Source organism: Nerophis ophidion, linkage group LG10 (genome assembly GCF_033978795.1).
Source record: "Nerophis ophidion isolate RoL-2023_Sa linkage group LG10, RoL_Noph_v1.0, whole genome shotgun sequence".
Classification (NCBI taxonomy): Eukaryota; Metazoa; Chordata; class Actinopteri; order Syngnathiformes; family Syngnathidae; genus Nerophis; species Nerophis ophidion.
Window position 1 is genome coordinate 28,896,386 of NC_084620.1, and position 22,197 is coordinate 28,918,582.

Sequence of the window (22,197 nt, forward strand, 5' to 3'; positions counted from 1 at the left end):
TGCATTTGCCTGACGATGAAAGGGTCCTGTGTACAATTCCCAGGCAGGGGATCTTTTTGTGTGGAGTTTGCATGTTCTACCTGTGACTGCATGGGTTCCCTCCAGCTCAGTGGTTTTTAACCAGGGTTCGATCGAACCCTAGGGTTTCGGTGAGTCGACCTCAGGGGTTCGGCGGAGATCAAAACACACACAACTCTTCGTGTAAATACAAACTTCTCCCTGCTGGCATATTACAGATACGGCAACAGCTGACTGATTTGCAGGTGTGTAATTTGTTGTCAGTTTATGCACTGTCTTAGTTTTGTTGTTTGAACAAGGTGATGTTCATGCACGGTTGATTTTGTGCACCAGTAAAAAAAAAACATGGTAACACTTTAGTATGGGGAACATATTCACCATTAATTAGTTGCTTACTAACATGCAAATTAGTAACATATTGGCTCTCAACTAGTCATTAAGTACTAATTAATGCCTTATTCGGCATGGCCATATTATAACCCTAACCCTCTAACCCTGACCCTATCCACATAACTGTAAAGTATTACTTAGAATATGTTCCCCTGGTGTCCAAATAACTCTAAATTAAGTCTTTGTTAATTAGAATAAGTTCACCTTTACTAAAGTGTTACCAAAAACATACAACTTTGTCTTGAATTTGAATTTTATTTTTTTTAACTAAAGAAAGCTTCGGTACTTCCAACAAGGTTAAAAACCACTGCTACAGGTGCTCCGGCTTTCTCTCACCTCCAAAGACATGCACAGGGTAAAGATTGATTGGAAACTCTAAAATTGGCCCTAGTGTGTGAATGTTGTCTTTCCATCTCTGTTGGCGTGGGGTGTAATTCACCTTCCGCTCGAATGCAACCCAGGGCCCCCCGCAACCTCGGAGAGGGACAAGCGGTAGTAAAATGAATGGATGGAATTACGAAAAAATAACTCACAAATTAACAATGTACTGGTCATACTGGTCTCAATTCGACAAGCTTTTAATGGTTATACATATTTGTTCATCGTTTTTCCCTTACACCTATTAAGCAGTGAGACTCCATATTCCATAGTGGACCCGAACGCATCATTTCCTGCTTTTATTTTACATACTCGTTTCCGCCGGAAACACACGGGCTTTTGTTTTGGAAAGACTCTACTCACGGTCGCCATTATTCTCCCTGGCTTGACAGACGGGAAAAAGACGTTTATTTTAGTTTTATGATATATTTCTAATTGAAGGTTACATATTTGACTCAATACGTGATCGAGTTTTGATTTACTGTGAGTTTGCAACCAAGCTCGTGGGTACAGAATGGAGAGGCGGTTCGAGGGTCTGGGTGAGTTGCTAAGCTAACGCTAGCATGCTAGCACTAGCTGCCGCCAGGAGCATTTGTCACAGAGTAAGAGGCGGTGGGATGCTTATGTTTCAGTATCAGTGCTATGTACTGATAAGGAAAGTAGAACGTAAATGTTGCTTGAAATCTAATTTAAGCTGTAAAATAGCTCAGCCTACAAGACCACGCAGACGCTGCTTTCTTGATTTAATGTAATCGCTAAATGCCCGGATGTTCTGATCGGCAACTGCATGGTGGCTTTGCTGCTAATATCGCTTACGCAACGAACCTCATTCGAGAAAAAAAATATTTATAGATGTATACAAACGGATGCAGTTTGGCGCTCAAACTAGGCTCGTTTGAGCACGCAAGCGCAGACGTGCACGCCCTAGACCTGTTTTGCATACTTTAAGCAGTGAATGGAACTTCCGGCTTCAGATGCTTAAAATCTCCTGTTCACGTTTGCATCGTTACAAGTGACATCACATCCGGACGGAAGAAGCTGTTCTAAAAACCGTCTGTCTGATAAACTCTTGATCATATATATATATATGTATATGTGTGTGTGTGTGTGTGTATATATGTGTGTGTGTATATATATATATATATATACATACATATATATATATATGTGTATATATACAAATATATATATCCATGTAAAAAAACATCTGTGGAGTCACCAGAAATTTCACTGTTGTTTTTTTTTTTAGAAACATATTTTGATAAAACAGTACCACTCTTTTTGTACAAAAAAACTGTCTGCTTAATCGCCAGAATCTTACTGGATTTTTTTTTTTTAACAACATATTACTGTAAATGTAAAAGCAGTAATCATATTTTTAATTCTGGCAGCTCAGTTTTATACCGTAAAAAATGTGGTATTGATTTCCCATCTACAGTAATACACCGTTAAAAACAATAACTATAGAGTTTACAGTACAAAACTTGCAGCTCAGTCGAAAAAACCTTACCGTAAACAAAACTCTGGCATTTTTTTATTAATTTACAGTGACACGGTGTAAAAAACACTGTAAATTTTATTGTCAAATCTATTGTAATTTTTCATTATACAACAAGATGGATTACTTGCATGGAAATCGTAAGTCCAGCAGGTATTGAAGTTTTTTCCTTTTTGACAAAAAATTGTGTGGAATATATGTTAATATTTGTTGCAAGATTAGATAATATTCAAGTTTGTATGCAGTACAAGTCCCAGTGGCCAGACCTGGCCAGTCACATCATTTTATATGGCACAAGAAAACCTGGAAATAATATGCGTCAATAAAGTACTTTATCTTTTCTTACTAAATGTATTTGATAAAAATGTATCCGATGTTGTATATGAAAGGTGCTGCAAAGAGAAATGGGCAAAACTAACCAAGGATAGGCATTCCAAGTTTGTGGCATCGTATTCAAAGACTTGAGGCTGTAATTGTTACCAAAAGTGCAAAGTCTGTGATTACTTATCTACATGTGATTTTTATTTTATTTTTTTAATACAATTGTTTTCACATTTTCACTGTGGGAAATTGTCTTTTGAATATTTAAGACAAAAATGAATTTATTCCATTTTGGAATAAATTCATTTTATTCCAAAATAAAATGAATTTTATTTTGTAACACAACAAAATGTGGGGAAAACGAAGCGCTGTGAATACTTTCCAGATGCACTGTACAAGTAATCAAATACAAATAATATTTTACCATTTCAAAGTTATGTTTAGTACATGTTAACATGAAATAAACGTATCATAGTGTTTAGTAGACAAATTATATTTTGCTTATTGCAGAATGAAGTTTGTGATGAACCAGCAAAATAACAAAATAACTTTTGGGGGGAAAAGGGTTTTCTCTTCACCCCCACAAATTGTACAGAAAAAGAAGTGAAACATGGGCCCTAAAACCAGGTATGGACTGTAGCGTAGGTTAACTGTACCGTTGCACTTCTTGTAAACACAATCATAGATATGAACAAAGGAAGTTGTTTGCATATATTATCTTGATCAAACATGGCGAAAATGTCTGTTACAAGATACTGTACTAGTAAAGAGTAGGGCTGCAACGATACTCTGTATAATCCTGCACAGGCAAGCCGCTTTTAATATGAAGAAAATATTCCCTGGTTTTTACCCAACACTGGCTGTCATTTACCGGCAAGAGGGAGGAGCGATCGTATGAACCAACTGACATTTTTTTGGACATGTTTTTATGACGTGCATGAAAGTACTGCCCAATTTTGGATTATTTTGTCCTTTAACAAACAGCAGAAAGACCACGTTTGTGTCAACTCAAACACAACAATGACAAATCTAATAATAATGGTATTTCCAATATAGAATAATACAAATAAAACTGATTTATTTTCAAATATGAGCACATGGTGTTTGTGTGGAAAAATGGTCCAGATAAGCTGCAATCTCCCTTCTAAACAATTATTTTCCCCACGGTCATAGTATGTATTTGAAAAATCCATTGTGATTTCCTCAGGTGTGGGAGGATCTCTTCCCCTGTCCTCCCTCCAACTGATGGTATCCCCCCTTCAGCTGACCTACTCCTACATGTGGCAGGTCATCCGGCAGAAAGATGTCAAGCAGTACCACAAAGTGGAGGAGTTTGTTACTGTGGTGACACAGACCGTCCCAGAACTTATGAGCTTCAAGCAGACCGCCCAGTTGGTGTTGGGTTTGAGGGCCCGGGTGAGCAAATGTTGTCATGGAGACTATCTTAGCAGGTTTTGAGGTTTTTCTTTATTTTTGTCAAGCTACTACACAGTTTGAAAAGCCCTGTACAGTACCATAAGATAAATGCTGATTTCCTTTCATGCTAGATCATTCTGGATCTGCTCCAAAAGGACGGCCAACCTGATCCCCGCACTATTCAGACTCTAATCAACAAGCTGCAGTTGGCTCCGCCTTCAGGGGTAAGACTTGAATTAAATGTCACATAAAGAAAGAAAATATGTATTTTTTAAATGCCATGATGTGTCACAAAAGGATGCAGAAGTGGAAAAATGTCAGACAAACTTCATGGTACTGGTCCAGAATCTGCTGAAAAGCCCCACAGAGAGGAAACACTTCTTTAAGGTATAAATATGTGAATAATATGCAAATATGTACCCATGGAAGATTGTATTAAGCACTATAAAAAGGATGTCTCTTTGGAAATTATTTCAATATTTTTCCATATAATTTTTTGCTATCAATCTTAAAAACTCCATAATTCAGGTTGTGATGTATTTGGTACTTCAGTGTAAAAATTATATTTCTTTTTAAAATACATTTTTCTGTGACATACTTGGTAATACAAAAATGTATACATATTTTTATTTTTTCATTTGCACATCCACAAAATAAAAACAATGAACATACAATGTAAAGCAAAACCTAAGACCCTAAAGTCTTGTAAAGTATCACAATTATCCCATCAGCAGGAATAGACAAACACATATAATTTCTTCACAGTATGCATTCAATTTTGCGTAAGTTTACTGTAATTATTTGAATAAAAAAACCTTAATTTTATTGTATTATAATTTTTAGAGCGAATGGTTTGTGCAGTGGTAATGCTTTTTCAAATTATAAGTGTATTAATATTTAATGACAATATTTTTTTAATCTCCTTGAATTACTAGTTATTATTTCAAAGGGATTTTTGAAGAGGCATTAGATTTGGCAGATTGGACATACAGATTTAGACTCTATAAATCAAATAGATGTACATATAGATAATTTGAATATTTGTTTTTAAACTCACATATTTATTTCTTGCCCCCGCGACCCCAAAAGGGAATAAGCGGTAGAAAATGGATGGATTTATTTCTTGTAATTTAAGTCTTGAACCGTTGGATGTAACGGAGATATTAGCTAGTATAAAATTACAGTAAAACTTTGTTTTACTGTTTTTTATTTAGTGACAAAAAGTCTCCCAGATAGTCATATAATTAATTTGTATTAGTCTGTAGGCATATTGGGCAGTTCCCTGACATGGTGGCTATTTGGAACAGAAAGAATAAAAATATATGGATGATATCCATGTTAACCATGTCAGTGTTCATCCACACACAGGAAGTGTTCCCACTTCAATACGGCACCAAGTTCGACACGGCGCTGCAGACGCTTACCGCCGGCTTGGTCTGCAAGTTGGAGCAACTTCTTCCTGTTCCCAACCTCTCCCAGGTATGTGTGGTCGCATTAGCCCCTTCCCGGGTAAGTGTGGTCGCATCAGCCGCCTAACAGGTAGGTGTGGGTCACATGAGCTGCCTTAGAAGTAGGGATGGTCACATGACCCTCACATGACCCGCCTCCCGGGTAGGTGTAGTCACATGACCAGCCTCTTGGGTAGGTGAGGTCACGTGAACCACCTCCTGGGTAGTTGTGGTCACATGAGCCACTTAGCATGTAGGTGTGGTCACATGAGCCACCTAATAGGTTGGTGAGGTCACATGACCCACCTCCTGGTTAGGTGTGGTCACATAACCCACCTCCTCGGTAGGTGTGGTCTTATATACTGCCTCCCAGGTAGGAATGGTCACATGACTTGCCTAACATGTAGGTGTGGTCACATGAGCCGCCTCACATGTAGGTGTGGTCACATGCGCCGCCTCTTGGGTAGGTGTGGTCACATGAGCCACCTAACAAATAGGCGAGGTCACATGACCTGCCTCCTGGGTAAGTGTGGTCACATAACCCGCCCCTTGGGTAGGAGTGGTTACATGAACCGCCTCCTAGATAGGTGTGGTCACATGACCCGCTTCCTGGGTAGGTGTGGTCTCGTGACCCGCTTCCCATGTAGGTGTGGTCATTGAGTCGCCTAATGGATAGGTGTGGTCACATGACCCGTTTCCTGGGTAGGTGTGGTCACATGAACCGCCTCCTAGATAGGTGTGGTCACATGACCCGCTTCCTGGGTAGGTGTAGTCACATGACTCGCCTAACATGTAGGTGTTTTCACAAGAGCCGCCTAACAAGTACATGTGTTCACATGACCCGCATCCTGGGTAGGTGTGGTCTCGTGACCCGCTTCCCATGTAGGTGTGGTCATTGAGTCGCCTAATGGATAGGTGTGGTCACATGACCCGTTTCCTGGGTAGGTGTGGTCACATGACCCGCCTCCCAGGTAGGTGTGATCCTATCACCTGCATCCTGGTTAGGTTTGGCCACATGACCCCATTCCTGGGTAGTAGTGGTCACATGACCCGCCTCACATGTAGTTGTGGTCACTTGACACGCCATGGAACTTCTCAGTCATCTTTTTTCTACCTCCAGCTAAGCGCCATGATCTCATCAGATCCTGCCGTGCTGCAAGCGTGTGGAGGCTTTATGCCTGAAGGCGCCCGCCTGAAGAGCCTGCTCCTGTACCAGCAGTCCAAGGGGCTCCTCTCTGGTAAAGGTAGGAAATGTTGACCCAATGTGAGATCACACCTTTTTTTCTAACATGAAATAACAACAAAGAAGATTAAAATCAATTTAGATAATTGATTAGCATGATCTTAGAATGAGCATTTTCGCTCGTTTGCTAACTTTTAGTAAGTAAAGTCAGTTTTATTTATCACCTCCGATTTGGCAAAACACTTTTTATCAGGCAAAAACGAGCGTCTTATATTCGAGTAGTTGGCTAATCAACGTTAATGATAGAAAACTTCTTCATTTCCGCAGCAACCATCTCATCTTCAGTTGGCGACTGTGTGTTATCCTCGCTTTCCTTCCGACCCAAGCCCGTCGAAGCGCCGCCTCCGAAGCCGCCCGTGACAATCCCTCCGATCGCGAACCCGACAAACGCCGACAACGATGACCCAGGCGCCATGTCGGACGAGTCTGATCGCGTGGAAGCCCCCGTGGATAAAGCGGCAGATAGTGAAGCTGCGGTGGCCTCTGATGACCAGCCAGTCCAGGAGAAAAGCGCCCCACAGGAGCCGTCCGCTGCTGCCACGCCGCTAGCAGAAGCATCTGATCGAACCCCCTTGAAGCCCATCCCATTTAGGGTGATTCCGGTTCCTATCAAAAAGGTTGCAGCCTCCCCAAGTACCGCCGTGACCAAAGACGGACAAAAGACTCAGAGAGTCACCCTGCATCAGTGGGTGTCTAAGATCGCCACCAACACCATCTCGCTCCCGGCTCTACCGCCGCTCCCCCCCGACAGGCTGAGCCACGACGACTACAGCAGACCCAGCATCAGAAGGAAGAAGCAGATCAAACCTCCGGCCGACAGGTTCAACTGCAGCATGTGTGACAAAAGCTTCCCCTACCAGTCCAAGCTAGTGGACCACGAGCGCATTCACACAGGTGAGAAGCCCTTCGTGTGCACGTCGTGCAACAAGAGTTTCCGCACCCAGGCCTTCCTCAACAACCACCTAAAGACGCACAGCACAGCACGGCCGTACGCATGCGGCCAGTGCGGAAAATGCTTTGCCAAGCTGCAGAGTCTGAGCAAGCACATGCTGGCGCACAGCGGCCAAAAGCCGTTCTACTGCGATGTGTGCAACAAGGGCTTCACACAGTCCACGTACTTCAAGCGGCACATGGAGTGCCACACCAGCCAGATGACCTTCCCCTGCAAGCACTGCAACAAGAGCTTCCCCACCGCCTTCAAGCTCGCCAACCACGAGCGCTGGCACACCAGAGACCGCCCGCACATGTGTGAGCGCTGCGGGAAGCGCTTCCTGGTTCCCAGCCTGCTGAAACGACACATGGGCTACCACATCGGAGACCGCCAGTACCTTTGTTCTCAGTGCGGGAAGACCTTCGTCTACTTGTCCGACCTGAAGAGGCACCAGCAGGACCATGTCCCCAAAGCAAAGATCCCCTGCCCGGTGTGCCAGAAGAAGTTTTCCAGCAAATACTGCCTGAGGGTCCACCTGAGGATCCACACCCGAGAGAGGCCGTACCGCTGTTCCTTATGCGAGAAGAGCTTCACCCAAGTGGGGAACCTGAAGGTCCACATCCGCCTGCACACCAACGAGCGCCCGTTCAGCTGCGACGTGTGTGGCAAGACGTACAAGCTGGCGTCACACCTCAATGTCCACAAGAGGACACACTCGTGCAAGAAGCCCTGGACCTGCGACACGTGCGGGAAGGGCTTCTCCGTCCCAGGCCTCCTGAAGAACCATGAGCAAGTGCACGCCAGGGAGGCCGACCCGGACTTGGCTGCTAAACGCAGGCACAGGAACAAGCAGAAAAAACTCTCCCTCAAGAGGAAGTACGACGAGGAAGAGGAGGGCATCGATGAATACTAAACCTCTTATTGCTTCTTAATCTTAACAATATTTCTCGCTTCTTTTCCTTTTTTGATGCAATTATGGAACAGAATAGTAAAATCATTTTATTTGTACAAAATGTGATAACCATGAAAAAGATATTTGTAAACGTAAACATTATTCACTCAATATTTGTTGTGCATGTGACTGTGTAAACTTTGCAGCATTATTAGTCGACCAAATATACTTAAGTATTTGACTTCATTAGAATACAATTTAACATTGTGCAATCATGCCTTCCAGTCTTACCAGCTGTGTTTTCACAACAATAAAAGTCTAAACTTAGAGCTTTTGTCATGTTCATTTCATGCATTAACTTCACTTTAAGACTTAAGAAAATTCTCATCATTACTTTTCTTTCCTGACAGCAGGCACATCTTTTTGTTTGATGCTTCTTTCCAAGTCTCCACTGAGCAATGAGGCTTATCACCTAAAACAAAGCCTTTTTGACAGAATACTTTGAATTAATGCTTACTTTTATGAGAAGTACAGTCCGAAGTTAACCCTTTTTTTTCAAGTAGGCGCACGGTCAACAAGCAGTGACTCACTTCCTTTCCTTCCCCAGGAGACCTTGCACAGCCATTGCCACATATTACATACATTAGTGCAGAAATTCATCATCAGGCTGGACTGTCTGTTGCCTTGGAGACGCGGCGACCTCTGACATCTAAGAGAATCAGTGCACTGCATTGTTGGGCTGGTTGGTCAGACATATGGCGGTTTTTGAAACAAAGTTCATTTTAAGGCTTTAATGTGTGACATTTAAATTCAGAACACAAGTTCTCTTCACTGAGATTATTTACATTCCTTTTAAAATATATATTTTTAGCTCTCTTATATTTCATTGCTTTTAACCTTTTTATTCATTATATTTATTAGTGTTTTTATTTGGGGTTTAGCAGTTCAATAGACCTCTTATTTGTTTGTTTTTTTAAACACGTGTATGTATATATATGTATGTGTATATATATATATATATATATATATATATATATTCATCCATTTTCTACAGCTTATCCCTTTCGGGGTCACGGGGGGTGCTGGAGCCTATCTCAGCTGCGTTCGGGCGGAAGGCGGCGTACACCCTGGACAAGTCACCACCTCAGCGCAGGGCCACCACAGATAGACAGACAACATTCACATACACATTCACACACTAGGGCCCATTTTAGTGTTGCCAATCAACCTATCCCCAGGTGCATATATGTAAATATATAGACATGTATACTATTTGTGTATATATATATATATATATATATATATATATATATATATTTACATATATATATATGTAAATATATACACATTTATATATATATATATATATGTATAAATTATTTGTTAATACACATGGATAGATAGTACTTTGATTACATATATGTATATATACATATATATATATATATAGCTGACGTTTTTTTTTAAGCAATTAGTTCTACTTTTCTTTTAGGATTGATAATAAGTTAAAGAAAATTTAATATTTTGATCATAGGACACTCAAGGTGAAAAACAGTTTTCAAGTGTTGAAAATATGTATATTTACTGCATGTCATATAATTATATTTATTTCGTTATTGTTTTGTAATGCTGTATGTACGATACAAATGTTTTTGTTTTTTCCCTGTGTTTTTTAATTTATTTTTTATTGAACAATGAACATACATATACAAAACACATTGAGGCACTTCCAATATAATTAAATTCACAGCAATTAACATCATAAACAAAATTCAAACAATTGTCCTACAAACCAAAACTTTTAGAGTAAAATTAATTATAAGAGACAATACGTATGAGATTAAATATATATATATATATATATATATATATATATATATATATATATATATATATATAATCTCATACGTATTTGTCTCCTATAATTTATAATATATATATAATTAATTAATCACATATATATATATATATATATATATGTATATATATATACATATATATATATATATATATATATATATATATATATATACAAACATACATATATATCGTAAATATATGTAAATGTATTTTTTTTTTTTTCATCGAAACTTTTATTAGTAGAAAACACAGTACAGTACATATTTCGTACAATTGACCACTAAAAGATAACACCAGAATAAATTCTTCAACTTGTTAACCACGTTAATCAATTCATGGTACAATTCATGGTTGTTTTTATATTTTATATAATATATATATATATATATATATATATATATATATATATATATATATATATATATATATATATATATATATATATATATATATATAAATACCAATTTACAAATTTGAATTACAAATGTGCAGCACACTTCCGATAGGAATCTCTAAACCGGAACTACGGGGAAAGATAATGCGTGACGGACCACAGTTACCCATATATCCGCTAACAACAATCCTGGCTATCCTAACTGGAGTATTGTGTGTTCAGGCTAAAGCCGACTCAAGGCTGTTTGGACACTATCATGGGGAAGTGGCATGAAACGAACATATTTATTATCGTGCTAAGTATCCACTTGTAGCTGGCAATAAAAGTGATAGAGAAAATAACGAAATCAGCCTGCCAGCGTAGTGTTGACTAGCGCGTTAGCCGCTTGTCTGCTTCCTTTAGCATGTAGTGTGACGTTAGCCTGCTTATGGGTTATGGTGGGCCATCATTCTCATGTCCAAACAGTGACTGAATTAATCGTGGGTTTTGTAGAGAGGTACATTATATCTGTACAGAATATATCTGTGTAAAATATATCACCATGTTTGAAGCGACTATTTCCTGACCGAGAAGCTTTGGACAAGATTTTCTAGCGTGAGTTAGCATCCATGCGAACATGTCATATGTGTGTTTTATAGCATGTTATATTTCACATTTGCGTCATTGTCCTTGCAGATCATCTCTCCCTGCAGGCGAATCAAAATGAAGATGTTTGCCGTGTCTCACAAGACCGTCTTTGTGGTGGACCACTGTCCTTACATGGCTGAGTCCAGTCGTCAGCAGGTGGAATGTGATCTTTTGACCAAAAGCCGAGCCCAGGGAGTCATCCCTTTGGCCCCTGTGTCCAAGTCGCTCTGGACCTGTGCTGTGGAGTGTTCCATGGAGTACTGCCGGATCCTCTATGATATTTACCCAGTGGACAAATTGGTTAGCTCCTGCATCATAGCATGAGTACTAGTGTGCTTGTATTCATATTTGTTCTCTTTACAGATAAATTACATTGTGAGCGACTCAGAGTTTCACATCTTGAATAGCTGGAAGCGTGACAACCAAAGCACTCATGAGGTTGTTTTCTACCCTTAAAGGTCTACTGAAATTAGATTTTCTTATTTAAACGGGGATAGCAGGTCCATCCTATGTGTCATACTTGATCATTTCGCGATATTGCCATATTTTTGCTGAAAGGATTTAGTAGAGAGCATCCACGATAAAGTTCGCAACTTTCGTTGCTAAGAGAAATGCCCTGCCTCTACCGGAAGTCGCAGACTATGACGTCACCCGTGTGATGACTCCTCACATATTCACATTGTTTTAATGGGAGCCTCCAACAAAAAGTGCTATTCGGACCGAGAAAACGACAATTTCCCCATTAATTTGAGCAAGGATGAAAGATTCGTGTTTGAGGATATTGATAGTGACGGACTAGAAAAAAAAAACACGATTGCATTTGGACGGATTCCAATGTTTTTAGACACATTTACTAGCTTAATTCTGGGAAATCCCTTATCTTTTTATTGTGTTGCTAGTGATTTAGTGAGTTAAATAGTACCTGATCGTCGGAAGGGTGTCTCAGGGGAGTCGACGGCAGCTATGGACGGCACAAGTTCAGCTTTTCTCCGGTAAGAACTGACTTTTTACCACAATTTTCTCACCGAAACCTGCTGGTTGACATTTGGTAGGGATCCATGTTGGCTTGACCGCGCTCTGATCCATAGCAAAGTTTCACCTCCAAGATTTTTAAAAAGGAATCACAGTGTGTTTGTGTGGCTAAAGGCTAAAGCTTCCCAACTCCATCTTTCTACTGTGACTTCTCCAATATTAATTGAACAAATTGCAAAAGATTCAACAACACAGATGTCCAATATACTGTATAATTATGCGGTTAAAGCAGACGACTTTTAGCTGTGTGTGTGTGTGTGCAGCGCTCATACTTCCTAAAAACCCATGACGTCTTGCATACACTTCATCATTTCACGACGTTTCGAAGACGAAACTCCCGGGAAATTTAAAATTGTAATTTAGTAATCTAAACCGGCCGTATTGGCATGTGTTGCAATGTTAATAATTCATCATTGTTATATAAACTACCAGACTGCGTGGTTGGTAGTAGTGGGTTTCAGTAGGCCTTTAAAGAGCATATTGTATACAATGGACCATGTAGTGATGTGCTATTACTCCACATCTTGACAGCTAATGTCAGCTTTGGCAGCCGTCGGGCCTCCTAACCCACGTGAGGACCCTGAGTGCTGCAGCATCTTGCACGGCCTGGTCGCCGCCGTGGAGTCGCTATGCAAAATCACCGAGCTGCAGCACGAGAAGCGCATTGATCTCATGGACACGGTCGAGCGGGTGGTGAACAGAGGTCGAGTTATCTGTCTGACTAATGCCAAAAGGTAAGGTGATCACCTGACATCTGCACAGTGGAAGGAAAGAAATGCGGCTCAAGTTGTTGATGTTAGCATCAGTTAAAAAGACAAAAGGGGATGTGATAGACAAAAGACTTGTTTACACACTTCTAGTTACTGTTCTATAATAATGAGTAATTCAAACATACAATAACCTATCAAACTTCTGCCCAATTTAAGGTTTATGTCAATATTTTTTTGTAATGCACTTCTGTGTATGATTTCTTTGACTGAAATCATATTTTAATGCTAACATATAGTGTTGCGAATGTTTTTAATCTACTTACTATATTACAAAAAATAGCAAGTAGCAGTTATTTAAAAAAAATAATATATATATATATCTATTTATATATATAGATATATATATAAATAAATAATTTGGTCATTTGTGGGGTAAAAGTTTTTAATATTTTTTTTTGTTATTATTTTTGATGTATTTATTTCACAATATTTTCCCTTTTTTTTTTTTTAATCTTCAATTGTGATATGTTTGTATAGTTAGTTTTATCACAGCTGGTTCAATGTATTAGGCACTGTATAATAATACAAAATAAAAGTAAATGTATTGTTCATTAAAGACAATCATGATAGTTTTAAACATGTTTGAATACTAAACAGTAGTTTATTTTTTTATTTTTTTTACAGTTTTAAATAACACATGGTTTAATGTTCAAGCACGTCCTTTTAATAAAAAGTTAAACATTAGAAACTATTATAATTGTTTTTTTTAAAGTACAACTTCTAACATGTAGAATCATCTTTTGGTTTATGGTTTATGTTCTTCAAATATTTCTAAAATATTTAGGTGTAATATTATATTTTTATTAGTGCTGTCAAATGAAAAATGTGTAAGTGTTTTAGACTGGATTCATCACACTCGAGATTTGATTAATCGTGATTAGTTCACAGGTTATTCAGACCTTGGATAGTTTAAATTATCTTAAAAACATGCCCAATATTTCCCCAAAAATTAATTTTTGTTGTCAGAATGTCATACAGGTACATTTTAAAAATGTTCTACTTAATTGCATGATTTGCAGTTTAGTAGTTTTATTTTGAAGTGAACTGAGTCAATGAGTCCATAACTATCAATAATTTTTGCACTGACATATTGTTAATCTGATCACTGATGTATAGCGACACACCTTTCATGTTTCCATTCGCGGTTAAGTTAACTTATTTTTGACAGCCCTCCTTTTATAGTTAGTTTTTAATAACAGGTGCTTTAGTACATGTGTAGCACTGTACAATAATACAAATGAAAGTATATAGTTATATATACATGTATTTATGTATGTGTGTGTGTATATCTATATATAAATATTGATTATAATATACAATTATGGAAAATAATCTCACGTGTAAGTAAGTATTGTTTTTTTTCAACAATGGGGTGTTGTAGTAATATATTTTTGCAGTGACACTCACGTGCGCATGCTGGAAGACTGCATCCAGGAGACCATCTTGGAGCAAAACAAGCTGGCAGCAGGCTCAGACAGGTTAGTTCAATCTTAACATGAGGAAACGTTCATGCCATAAACTGCACTTTGTCGCCTCCTTCAGGCTGATGGGCATCCAGCAGTGTGAGCTGGTCCTCATTCACATTCACCCTCAGGGCGAGGACACGCTGGTGTCCGACCGTCCCAAGAAAGAGGTACTTGCTAGAACGTTTGTATGTCATCACGTCTTCGTTCGATTCAAGCTGTCTTCCTTTCCATCAGATCTCGTCGCTACTCACAAGTGAGGTCCACAGCGTGCGCGCAGGGAGGCACTTGGCCAGCAAGCTCAACATTCTAGTCCAGCAGCACTTTGACTTGGCCTCCACCACCATCACTAACATCCCCATGAAGGTGAGCACGATCTACACCTTCCTTGTCATCAGCTGCATGCAGTGCACCGCTCATTTCTACATTTCTCTTTTCATTGATGGCTTTTTTTCTCCTTTTTTTTTCGCTTGCTTTACGCGCGATACCCTTCCTCACCTCCAACCACTTCATCGTTTTCCTTTTCCCCTCCTTTGTAAATCTGACTGAACCCTGCTGCTGGTTTCATGCTGTATTTTCTGTTTTGCTAGCCCACATTAAATGTTTGCGACCAGGTTAGTACTCAATTCACACACAAAAGGCGCAGAGTCCCAAAGCCGTGTGTCGTGTGTGTTACTGTATGTTGTGTCTTGCAAAAAGGCTATCGCCTCGTCGTTCACTGTCATGAGTGTGTAGGCAACTGTGGTCTCGTACGGACAATTTCAAAGTAGTCATGACTGTAAATTGCCTCCAGTGTGCGAGGACTTATGTCCAAACATGACCAACGTTGCCTCTTCTTCATCCTGTTTGCCCAAGTGTTTTCCCTCCTCCAGCCCCACTGTGTTATCTTGCCCATCAACTCTAGATAGTTAGCGTTTAGCACCCCCCCCCTCAAGTGTAAATCAACCTTCCATTACTGGAACATGAAATCAGCAGTGTTTGTTCGTGTGTGTGTAGAACGCATGCTTCACATTTTTTTAGAACACTTTCTGTGTGTTTCTGTCTCATCTGTGGGCGCGTAGGAAGAGCAGCACGCCAACACGTCTGCCAATTACGACGTGGAGCTTCTGCATCACAGGGATGCTCACCTGGAGTTCTTCAAAAGTGGTGAGTAACATGCATGCATTGGCTTTCTAGGGCTGACTAATTAATGGTCAAATGCTAGTCACGAGGGTTTGCAGGAGACTGATCTTTATGATGGATAATAAAACCAATTGTTAAACTGGTTAAAAAAAAACTATTAATAAATGAAATTTTCTTTAAATTGAATTTAATAACAAACATACATACATATACATACATTGTGTGTATATATCTGTATGCGGGTATACATACATACATCAGGGTTTCCCTTATATAGCCAAAATACCTGTGGCGGTGCGGACCTGGTCAATATGATGTCATCACAGGATTTGCTGTGATGCATATATTCTTCAAATAGAACACAAAATGTGAATAAACATTTAAAACAAATCTGTTAAGTATAGCAATAATAGGTATATTTTTTCTTACGTAATATTGTTTTGTTCTATTTTTAAATTGTTGCTGCTTATTGTACAATATACTTTGTTGATTTTAAAAAATGTTTTGCGATTTTTCCAATCCTTTGAGTTACTCTTTTTTAAATAAGAAGTCTGGCAACAAATCTAGCATTTATTTCAGGTGTTATTCGAGACTGTACGTGTGTTTAGAGACTCTTTACTTCTGTCGCTCCATGTCCGCGACAAAGAGTGACTCGAGCTGCTGAGAGCCTGACGTCATACTTGCTTGGCGCTTCTGAGAGCCTTTCTCTCATTAAAAGCAGCCAATGTCATCTTAAATTGTGAATATCGCTCTCTGCAGGTGTATCTCAAATATATTAAAGTACATACACAGCGGGGAAACGCTGCCTCTGTTCCAGACAACCGCGTGCGTATTGCTTACATAATCACAACATTTGGTTTCGGGAGTGCAGTCCTGGTGATTAAAGTTTGTCTTTTTCCGGCGAAAATTTTGGTGCATCATTAGTCAATAATGCGCAAATATTAAACTATATATAACCATTCATAGTTTAACCTGCTGGTGTTAATGTGTATGTTAGTTTATACATGTACGTATATATCTGTGTGTGTGTGTACATATAATATATATACGTATATTTATATACATATATATATGTGTATATATATATGTGTGTGTTATATATGTGTATGTATATATGTATATACGTGTATATATGTGTGTATTTGTATATGTGTGTGTGTGTATATGAGTATTTGTTTCTATGTATATATCTGTGTCTATGTATATATATATATATATATATATATATATATATATATATACATACATACATACATACATACATACATACATACATATAAATGTATATATATTATTTGTGGATACTCCACAATTTTTTCTTCTGTTGTTAATTTTGCACTTAAAATAAATTGATTGTTTATCATATATTTCTAATAATCGAAAATATACATTTAAATATATTTATCTCTTAGTCAAATAGTGTTGAAATTGTTATACACATATTTTTTTTTTAAAGGACAAAAAGAAAAAACATGCCTTAAATCTTTCAAACCAAGCCTCCTGTACTCAAGCCAATTGTTTCACCCCCACATCCGAACCCATTTGTTGTCCCTGGTAAAACGTACCCCATTCTTTCATGATAGCTTCTCGAGAAACAATAATACAGGAATGAATACACTTTAGAGTAGTCAGTGTACAGCTGGTATAGCAGTATAGATTTAGGCTCACTTGAATACTCCATGCTCCGCCCTTGGATATTTTACCTAATAACATTAACTAGCTGCATGGACTGATAATTTCACAAGTTTTTAGCATTTTTTCCTAAAATATAGTATTTTTATCTTATATTTTGTCAGCTCTTTTTTGCAGTGGAATGACAATCTCAAACAAACAGAAAAAGTCTAGAGCTAAAGTCATTAAGAAGTTTATTAAGTAAAAAAAATATGACTAAAGTGGTTAAGCTGTATTTTCATTTGGACTTTAACTTCATGGACAGTTTAGTTAATAAACATATTCATTATTGATTTAGTTTATTTATATTTGCACAACATAATCATATGTATATAAAAAAAAATGTTGTGATAATATTTGAGTGGGCCCTGGGTTCCTCTGTCATGGAACAGTTGGGCCCCGAGGTCAAAAAGGATAAGATCCCCTTTTCTTAACGGTCTTCTTATTACAGACAGGCGGAAAAAAATATAAGAAGAGTACAAACAAAACTGAACAGTGTGTGTGACCGCATCTCTAATGTAAACAAACATTCGTCAGACCTGTGACAAATGCTGTTTGCCAACTCCTGTCAAACGGCGAGGGTTGATGACGTAGCAAAACTCGACCAACGTCTGTATGCATAGGGGCGTATTCGCAATACTTTGCCTGGCAGTAGATGCTAGAGCAAAGGCAGGGTCAAGTACAGGAAGGGAATTGGAGGAGGGAGAATTCAAATTGAGCCTTATTGTCCACTGAAAGAGTCCACACACTGCCTCATTGTGTAAATATATTGTGAACCTGTCAAATAGTGTGAATAATTAGTGTGAACATTATTGTCTTAGCATTGCCATAATCCTCTTGGACATGAACTTCACTAGACTTGCACACGTTACTGGAATCCTTCCACATTTTTGTTAGGTGCTCAATTGTGTTCAGGTGTGGAGGGGACCTACTTTATCACCTTCACCTTCCTCAGCAAGGAACTTTATCTTTTTGGACGTGTCCTTGAGCTTGAGCTTGTTGGAAAACCAGGTTTCTGCTTCACAACGTCACAGTTTCCCCTCAATAATCTGCGGCTTTACCAGTTCCGGCAGCACTCATGCAGCCCCAAACCTTTAACAGACAATTATCTTGGTACTAACTTGTGTTGTTATTTTCAGTGGATCGGAGAGTCTATACTGCAATACCAGCTGTACAAGGACAACTCCAATTTATCATTTAATTTGATATGCTGGGTTCATATGTGAGGGTTGTAATGATTGAAGGCCGTCTCATTCTTTTTTGTTGCACAGGAGATTTACACATGGCTGGCACAAGCACGCGTGAAAACGGACTAAAGGAAACGGTCACACTAAAGTGGTGCACGCCGAGAACCATCACCATTGGTAAATTGAGACCACAGATATGATAATAATCAGAACTTAAAGTGCCTAATTTTTCCCCTTTCAGAACTGCATTACTGCACAGGAGCTTATCGCATTTCTCCCACTGACGTCAACAGTCGTCCGTCGTCGTGTTTGACCAACTTTCTCCTCAACGGTAAGCATAAAAAAAATTTGCTTTTTTTATTTACTTTTACTATTTCTATTTCTGCCCGTGTAAAATTTCACATTGTTCTTCCTTCAGGTCGATCGGTGCTACTGGAGCAGCCCAGGAAGTCCGGTTCAAAGGTCATCAGCCACATGCTCAGCAGCCATGGAGGCGAGATCTTCCTGCACGTGCTCAACAGCAACCGCTCCACGCTGGAGGACCCGCCCTCCATCAGCGAGGGCTGTGGGGGCCGAGTGACTGACTACCGCATCACTGTATGTTCCATTGGCGCAACAGAAATGTTCCATTGTATGACTTCAATGGATTCCAGGATTTCGGGGAGTTCATGAAGGAGAACCGCCTGTTTCCCGTGTCCGAGTCCTCCCATCACACTTCAGGGAAGCTGCCGGTAGAGCGCGCCAAGGCCCAGCTGGAGCGGTACACACGCTACTGGCCTATGATCATCTCCCAGACCACCATTTTCAACATGCAGGCCGTGAGCACATCCTTCCTCTCTCCATTACCTCTCTGTTGTACACCTGTCTTATCCTGTCCTGTTTCCCAAGGTGGTTCCTCTGGCTAACCTGATTGTGAAAGAGACGCTAACTGACGAAGACGTCCTCACCTGCCAGAAGACCGTTTACAACCTGGTAGACATGGAGAGGAAGAATGACCCTCTTCCCATCTCCACTGTGGGTTCCAGAGGCAAAGGACCCAAGAGGTTGGCTTGTTTAGACTTTATTAATTTACTTATTTAGATCTTCTTCTGTCTTCATGAAGTCCAACTTTGTCCTCTGTAGAGACGAGCAGTATCGAATCATGTGGAACGAGCTGGAGACTCTGGTCAAAACGCACGCCGGGGCCACCGACAGGCACCAGAGGGTCCTGGACTGCATCGTGGCCTGCCGCAGCAAACCACCCGAAGAGGAGGAAAGGAAGAAGAGAGGCAGGAAGAGAGAGGAGAGAGAAGACCGGACAGACAAAAACGGCAGCAAGGATGTAGAGGATAAAAGCTGGAAGGACTCAGAGAGGCCAGTTAGGTCCCTAAGTGGGCATGCATACGAGATGGTTCGCTGACTAAATCATATTTTTGTTTATAGAGTCAAGAGTTTGCAGGAAAAACAGGATCAGGAGTCAGAAGTGATTAAAGATTCACCAGACTCTCCCGAGCCCCTCAACAAGAAGCCTCGTCTGACCACTGATGACGTTCAGCCAGCAGAGGGAGCAATAGGTAGTGTTTACTTTCCATTGTTATTGTTTTTTTTTTTTTCAATTATACCTGATATAATTTTATTTCTGTTACTTGATAGGTCCCGTCTCGCTCCTCGCCATGTGGACCAATCGGATCACCGCCAAGTCCAGAAAGCGTCGGGATCTTATGGGAAGAGCGCGCTCGGTCAACAGCAGGTTTGAGCTGTACCAGCACCTCAAAGATGAAAATGGGTGAGTCCTAAAGTACAGGGTTTCCGCGAACCATTAAACGTCATCGAAAGAATTTGGAAAAATTAAGGCCTTAAATGGCATTAAAAAACATTAAATTCGATGTCCAAAAGCACAAAAAAATGTCATACAATTGTAGGACGGACTGAATCAATTAGTCAATCAATGAAATTATATATGAAATCGAACTTGGTAACTTTGCCATCATCGATAAATTGCTATGTCTTTGTTTCTTTGGCTCTGGCTTTCAAAGGTCTCACTCCTTGCAACGATCTCAGCACTTGAGCCTCTTGTCAGTCATTCATAATCTTCGTTTATGTATGAGCAGGCGGGACCCACTTGTGGTTATCTTTCATGCGTTTTTGGTTCGCTGTGTGTAAGAGTGGAAGCAACACTCACTTTAATGTTGGAGCTGGAACTAATAATTTTAAAACAATGGCCACTTTTAATGCGCATTGTTTCAAAACCATAGAAGACAACGTTCACGAAAGTGGGCTATGTGAACCCCGGAAATTATGTTGTAACAAGCTGACCAATCACAGTTTTTTCCCCCCAGCTTTATTTAAACAACAATATGATACACAAAATTCAAACAATCAAAACATACAAGTAAATCACACATGCTATCAGCTAATCACAAGTCAGCTATTTAAGGCGGGCGACAGTTAAAACTGTTAAATTTCTTTGGCGTGACCAACAAAGCAAGTTCTGCTGTATGAAATAAATTAAAATAGAAATTAGAACTCATTAAACAGTCTTGTGAGACAATTTTGATTCAGTGTAGAGTAACAGTTAATGTAATGAACTATTTGTGTAGCACCTTTGATACAGAACTGCTGCTCAAAGTGCTTCACAGCAGTAATATACATGATTAAGTAAAACATGGTAAAAACAAGTAATAATATTCTCAAACTTCACTTCAATATTTCTTCTTCTTCAAGGATGGATGTTCATGAAAATGGCAAGGCGACCAGATGATGGTGTGTTCCAAAAGAAGAAGTGCCTCAACATTTTTTTCCCGATCCTTTGGGATGTCGCTCACCCGCTCAAAGCAAGAATTGCCAGTCAACTGAAATTTGTAATTTTTTAAACCGTTTTTTGTAAATAGACCATTTGTGTATTATACATTGCAATAAAACTATACAATAGAGAGCACGGAATTGGATTAAGTTAACTCACACTTTTAATGTATAATTATGTCTCATAAAACATAATTTTTTGTTTGCTGTAATGTGGATCTATAAATATATATAAAGGACAACACACACTAATGTACACGGATAGCTAGATACTTGACTTTGTTACACTAACCACATACACAGACGGGAAGTATAGTATGCATAAGATTGAAGTAAAATACATGCTTTTATGTACATTATATATGTGTGTAAATATATAATTTTAAAAATGCTCTACATGTATAGCATATTGACTACAAAATCTGCTGAGATAAAGTATATGGAATACAATTAATAATTGTAACAGGAAAGTTTGAAGCTAATTAAAAGTGACAAAATAGGCGCGTGTCAAAGTCCAAAGCCCTTTTTTGATGCAAAACAAAGTTGGTTTTACTGGTTTTCTCAAGGAACTCCATCGATCAGAACGGGACTGTTCAGTTGATCAGTTTGTTCATTTCATGCGCATAGACTTAGAATTGGTCAGATCTAGTCTAGATGCCATAAATACCACACTGTACGTCATTCAACACAAGGAAGGCGTGCCCGGGCAAGAATGCTTCCGCCCTATTATGGAAAAAAGGGCAACCCTTCTGTCC

General features: G+C 39.3%; 2 protein-coding genes across 3 annotated transcripts; both read left to right on the forward strand.

Moving 5' to 3' along the window:
• The first annotated feature begins 1,097 nt into the window (after positions 1-1,097).
• si:dkey-14d8.1 (zinc finger protein 343) lies at positions 1,098-8,864 on the forward strand. Its single transcript, XM_061913283.1, has 7 exons — positions 1,098-1,325; positions 3,813-4,021; positions 4,153-4,245; positions 4,319-4,408; positions 5,390-5,500; positions 6,590-6,713; positions 6,980-8,864. Exons 1-7 carry the CDS (start codon positions 1,301-1,303, stop codon positions 8,554-8,556), a joined length of 2,229 nt encoding a protein of 742 aa, XP_061769267.1. The 5' UTR covers positions 1,098-1,300; the 3' UTR covers positions 8,557-8,864.
• A 2,056-nt stretch (positions 8,865-10,920) lies between these two features.
• Positions 10,921-21,575, forward strand: ints13 (integrator complex subunit 13). Of its 2 annotated transcripts, XM_061913288.1 has the most exons (18): positions 10,921-11,383; positions 11,465-11,716; positions 11,780-11,854; positions 12,980-13,182; positions 14,616-14,696; positions 14,761-14,851; positions 14,919-15,047; positions 15,272-15,295; positions 15,743-15,827; positions 18,746-18,838; positions 18,903-18,992; positions 19,080-19,258; positions 19,315-19,479; positions 19,550-19,704; positions 19,784-20,014; positions 20,084-20,214; positions 20,294-20,426; positions 21,365-21,575. In XM_061913288.1, the coding sequence occupies exons 2-18, from the start codon at positions 11,492-11,494 to the stop codon at positions 21,399-21,401; spliced, it is 2,127 nt and encodes a 708-aa protein (XP_061769272.1). In that variant the 5' UTR covers positions 10,921-11,383; positions 11,465-11,491; the 3' UTR covers positions 21,402-21,575. The 2 variants fall into 2 exon arrangements, with proteins under 2 accessions (XP_061769272.1, XP_061769273.1); XM_061913289.1 differs by lacking the exon at positions 15,272-15,295 and having other exon boundaries at positions 10,922-11,383.
• Positions 21,576-22,197: the final 622 nt, after the last annotated feature.

What these genes read in the sequence shown, in the direction of transcription:
- si:dkey-14d8.1 (XM_061913283.1), top strand. Translation starts at nt 1,301, where the DNA reads ATGGAGAGGCGGTTCGAGGGTCTGG. An exon ending in AGTTGGCTCCGCCTTCAGGG is followed by an intron (nt 4,246 to 4,318) that starts GTAAGACTTGAA and finishes GTGTCACAAAAG; the next exon opens with GATGCAGAAGTGGAAAAATG. An exon ending in CTGTTCCCAACCTCTCCCAG is followed by an intron (nt 5,501 to 6,589) that starts GTATGTGTGGTC and finishes TTCTACCTCCAG; the next exon opens with CTAAGCGCCATGATCTCATC.
- ints13 (XM_061913288.1), top strand. Translation starts at nt 11,492, where the DNA reads ATGAAGATGTTTGCCGTGTCTCACAAGACCGTCTTTGTGGTGGACCAC. An exon ending in TCACTAACATCCCCATGAAG is followed by an intron (nt 15,048 to 15,271) that starts GTGAGCACGATC and finishes CTGTTTTGCTAG; the next exon opens with CCCACATTAAATGTTTGCGA. An exon ending in AGAGGCAAAGGACCCAAGAG is followed by an intron (nt 19,705 to 19,783) that starts GTTGGCTTGTTT and finishes TGTCCTCTGTAG; the next exon opens with AGACGAGCAGTATCGAATCA.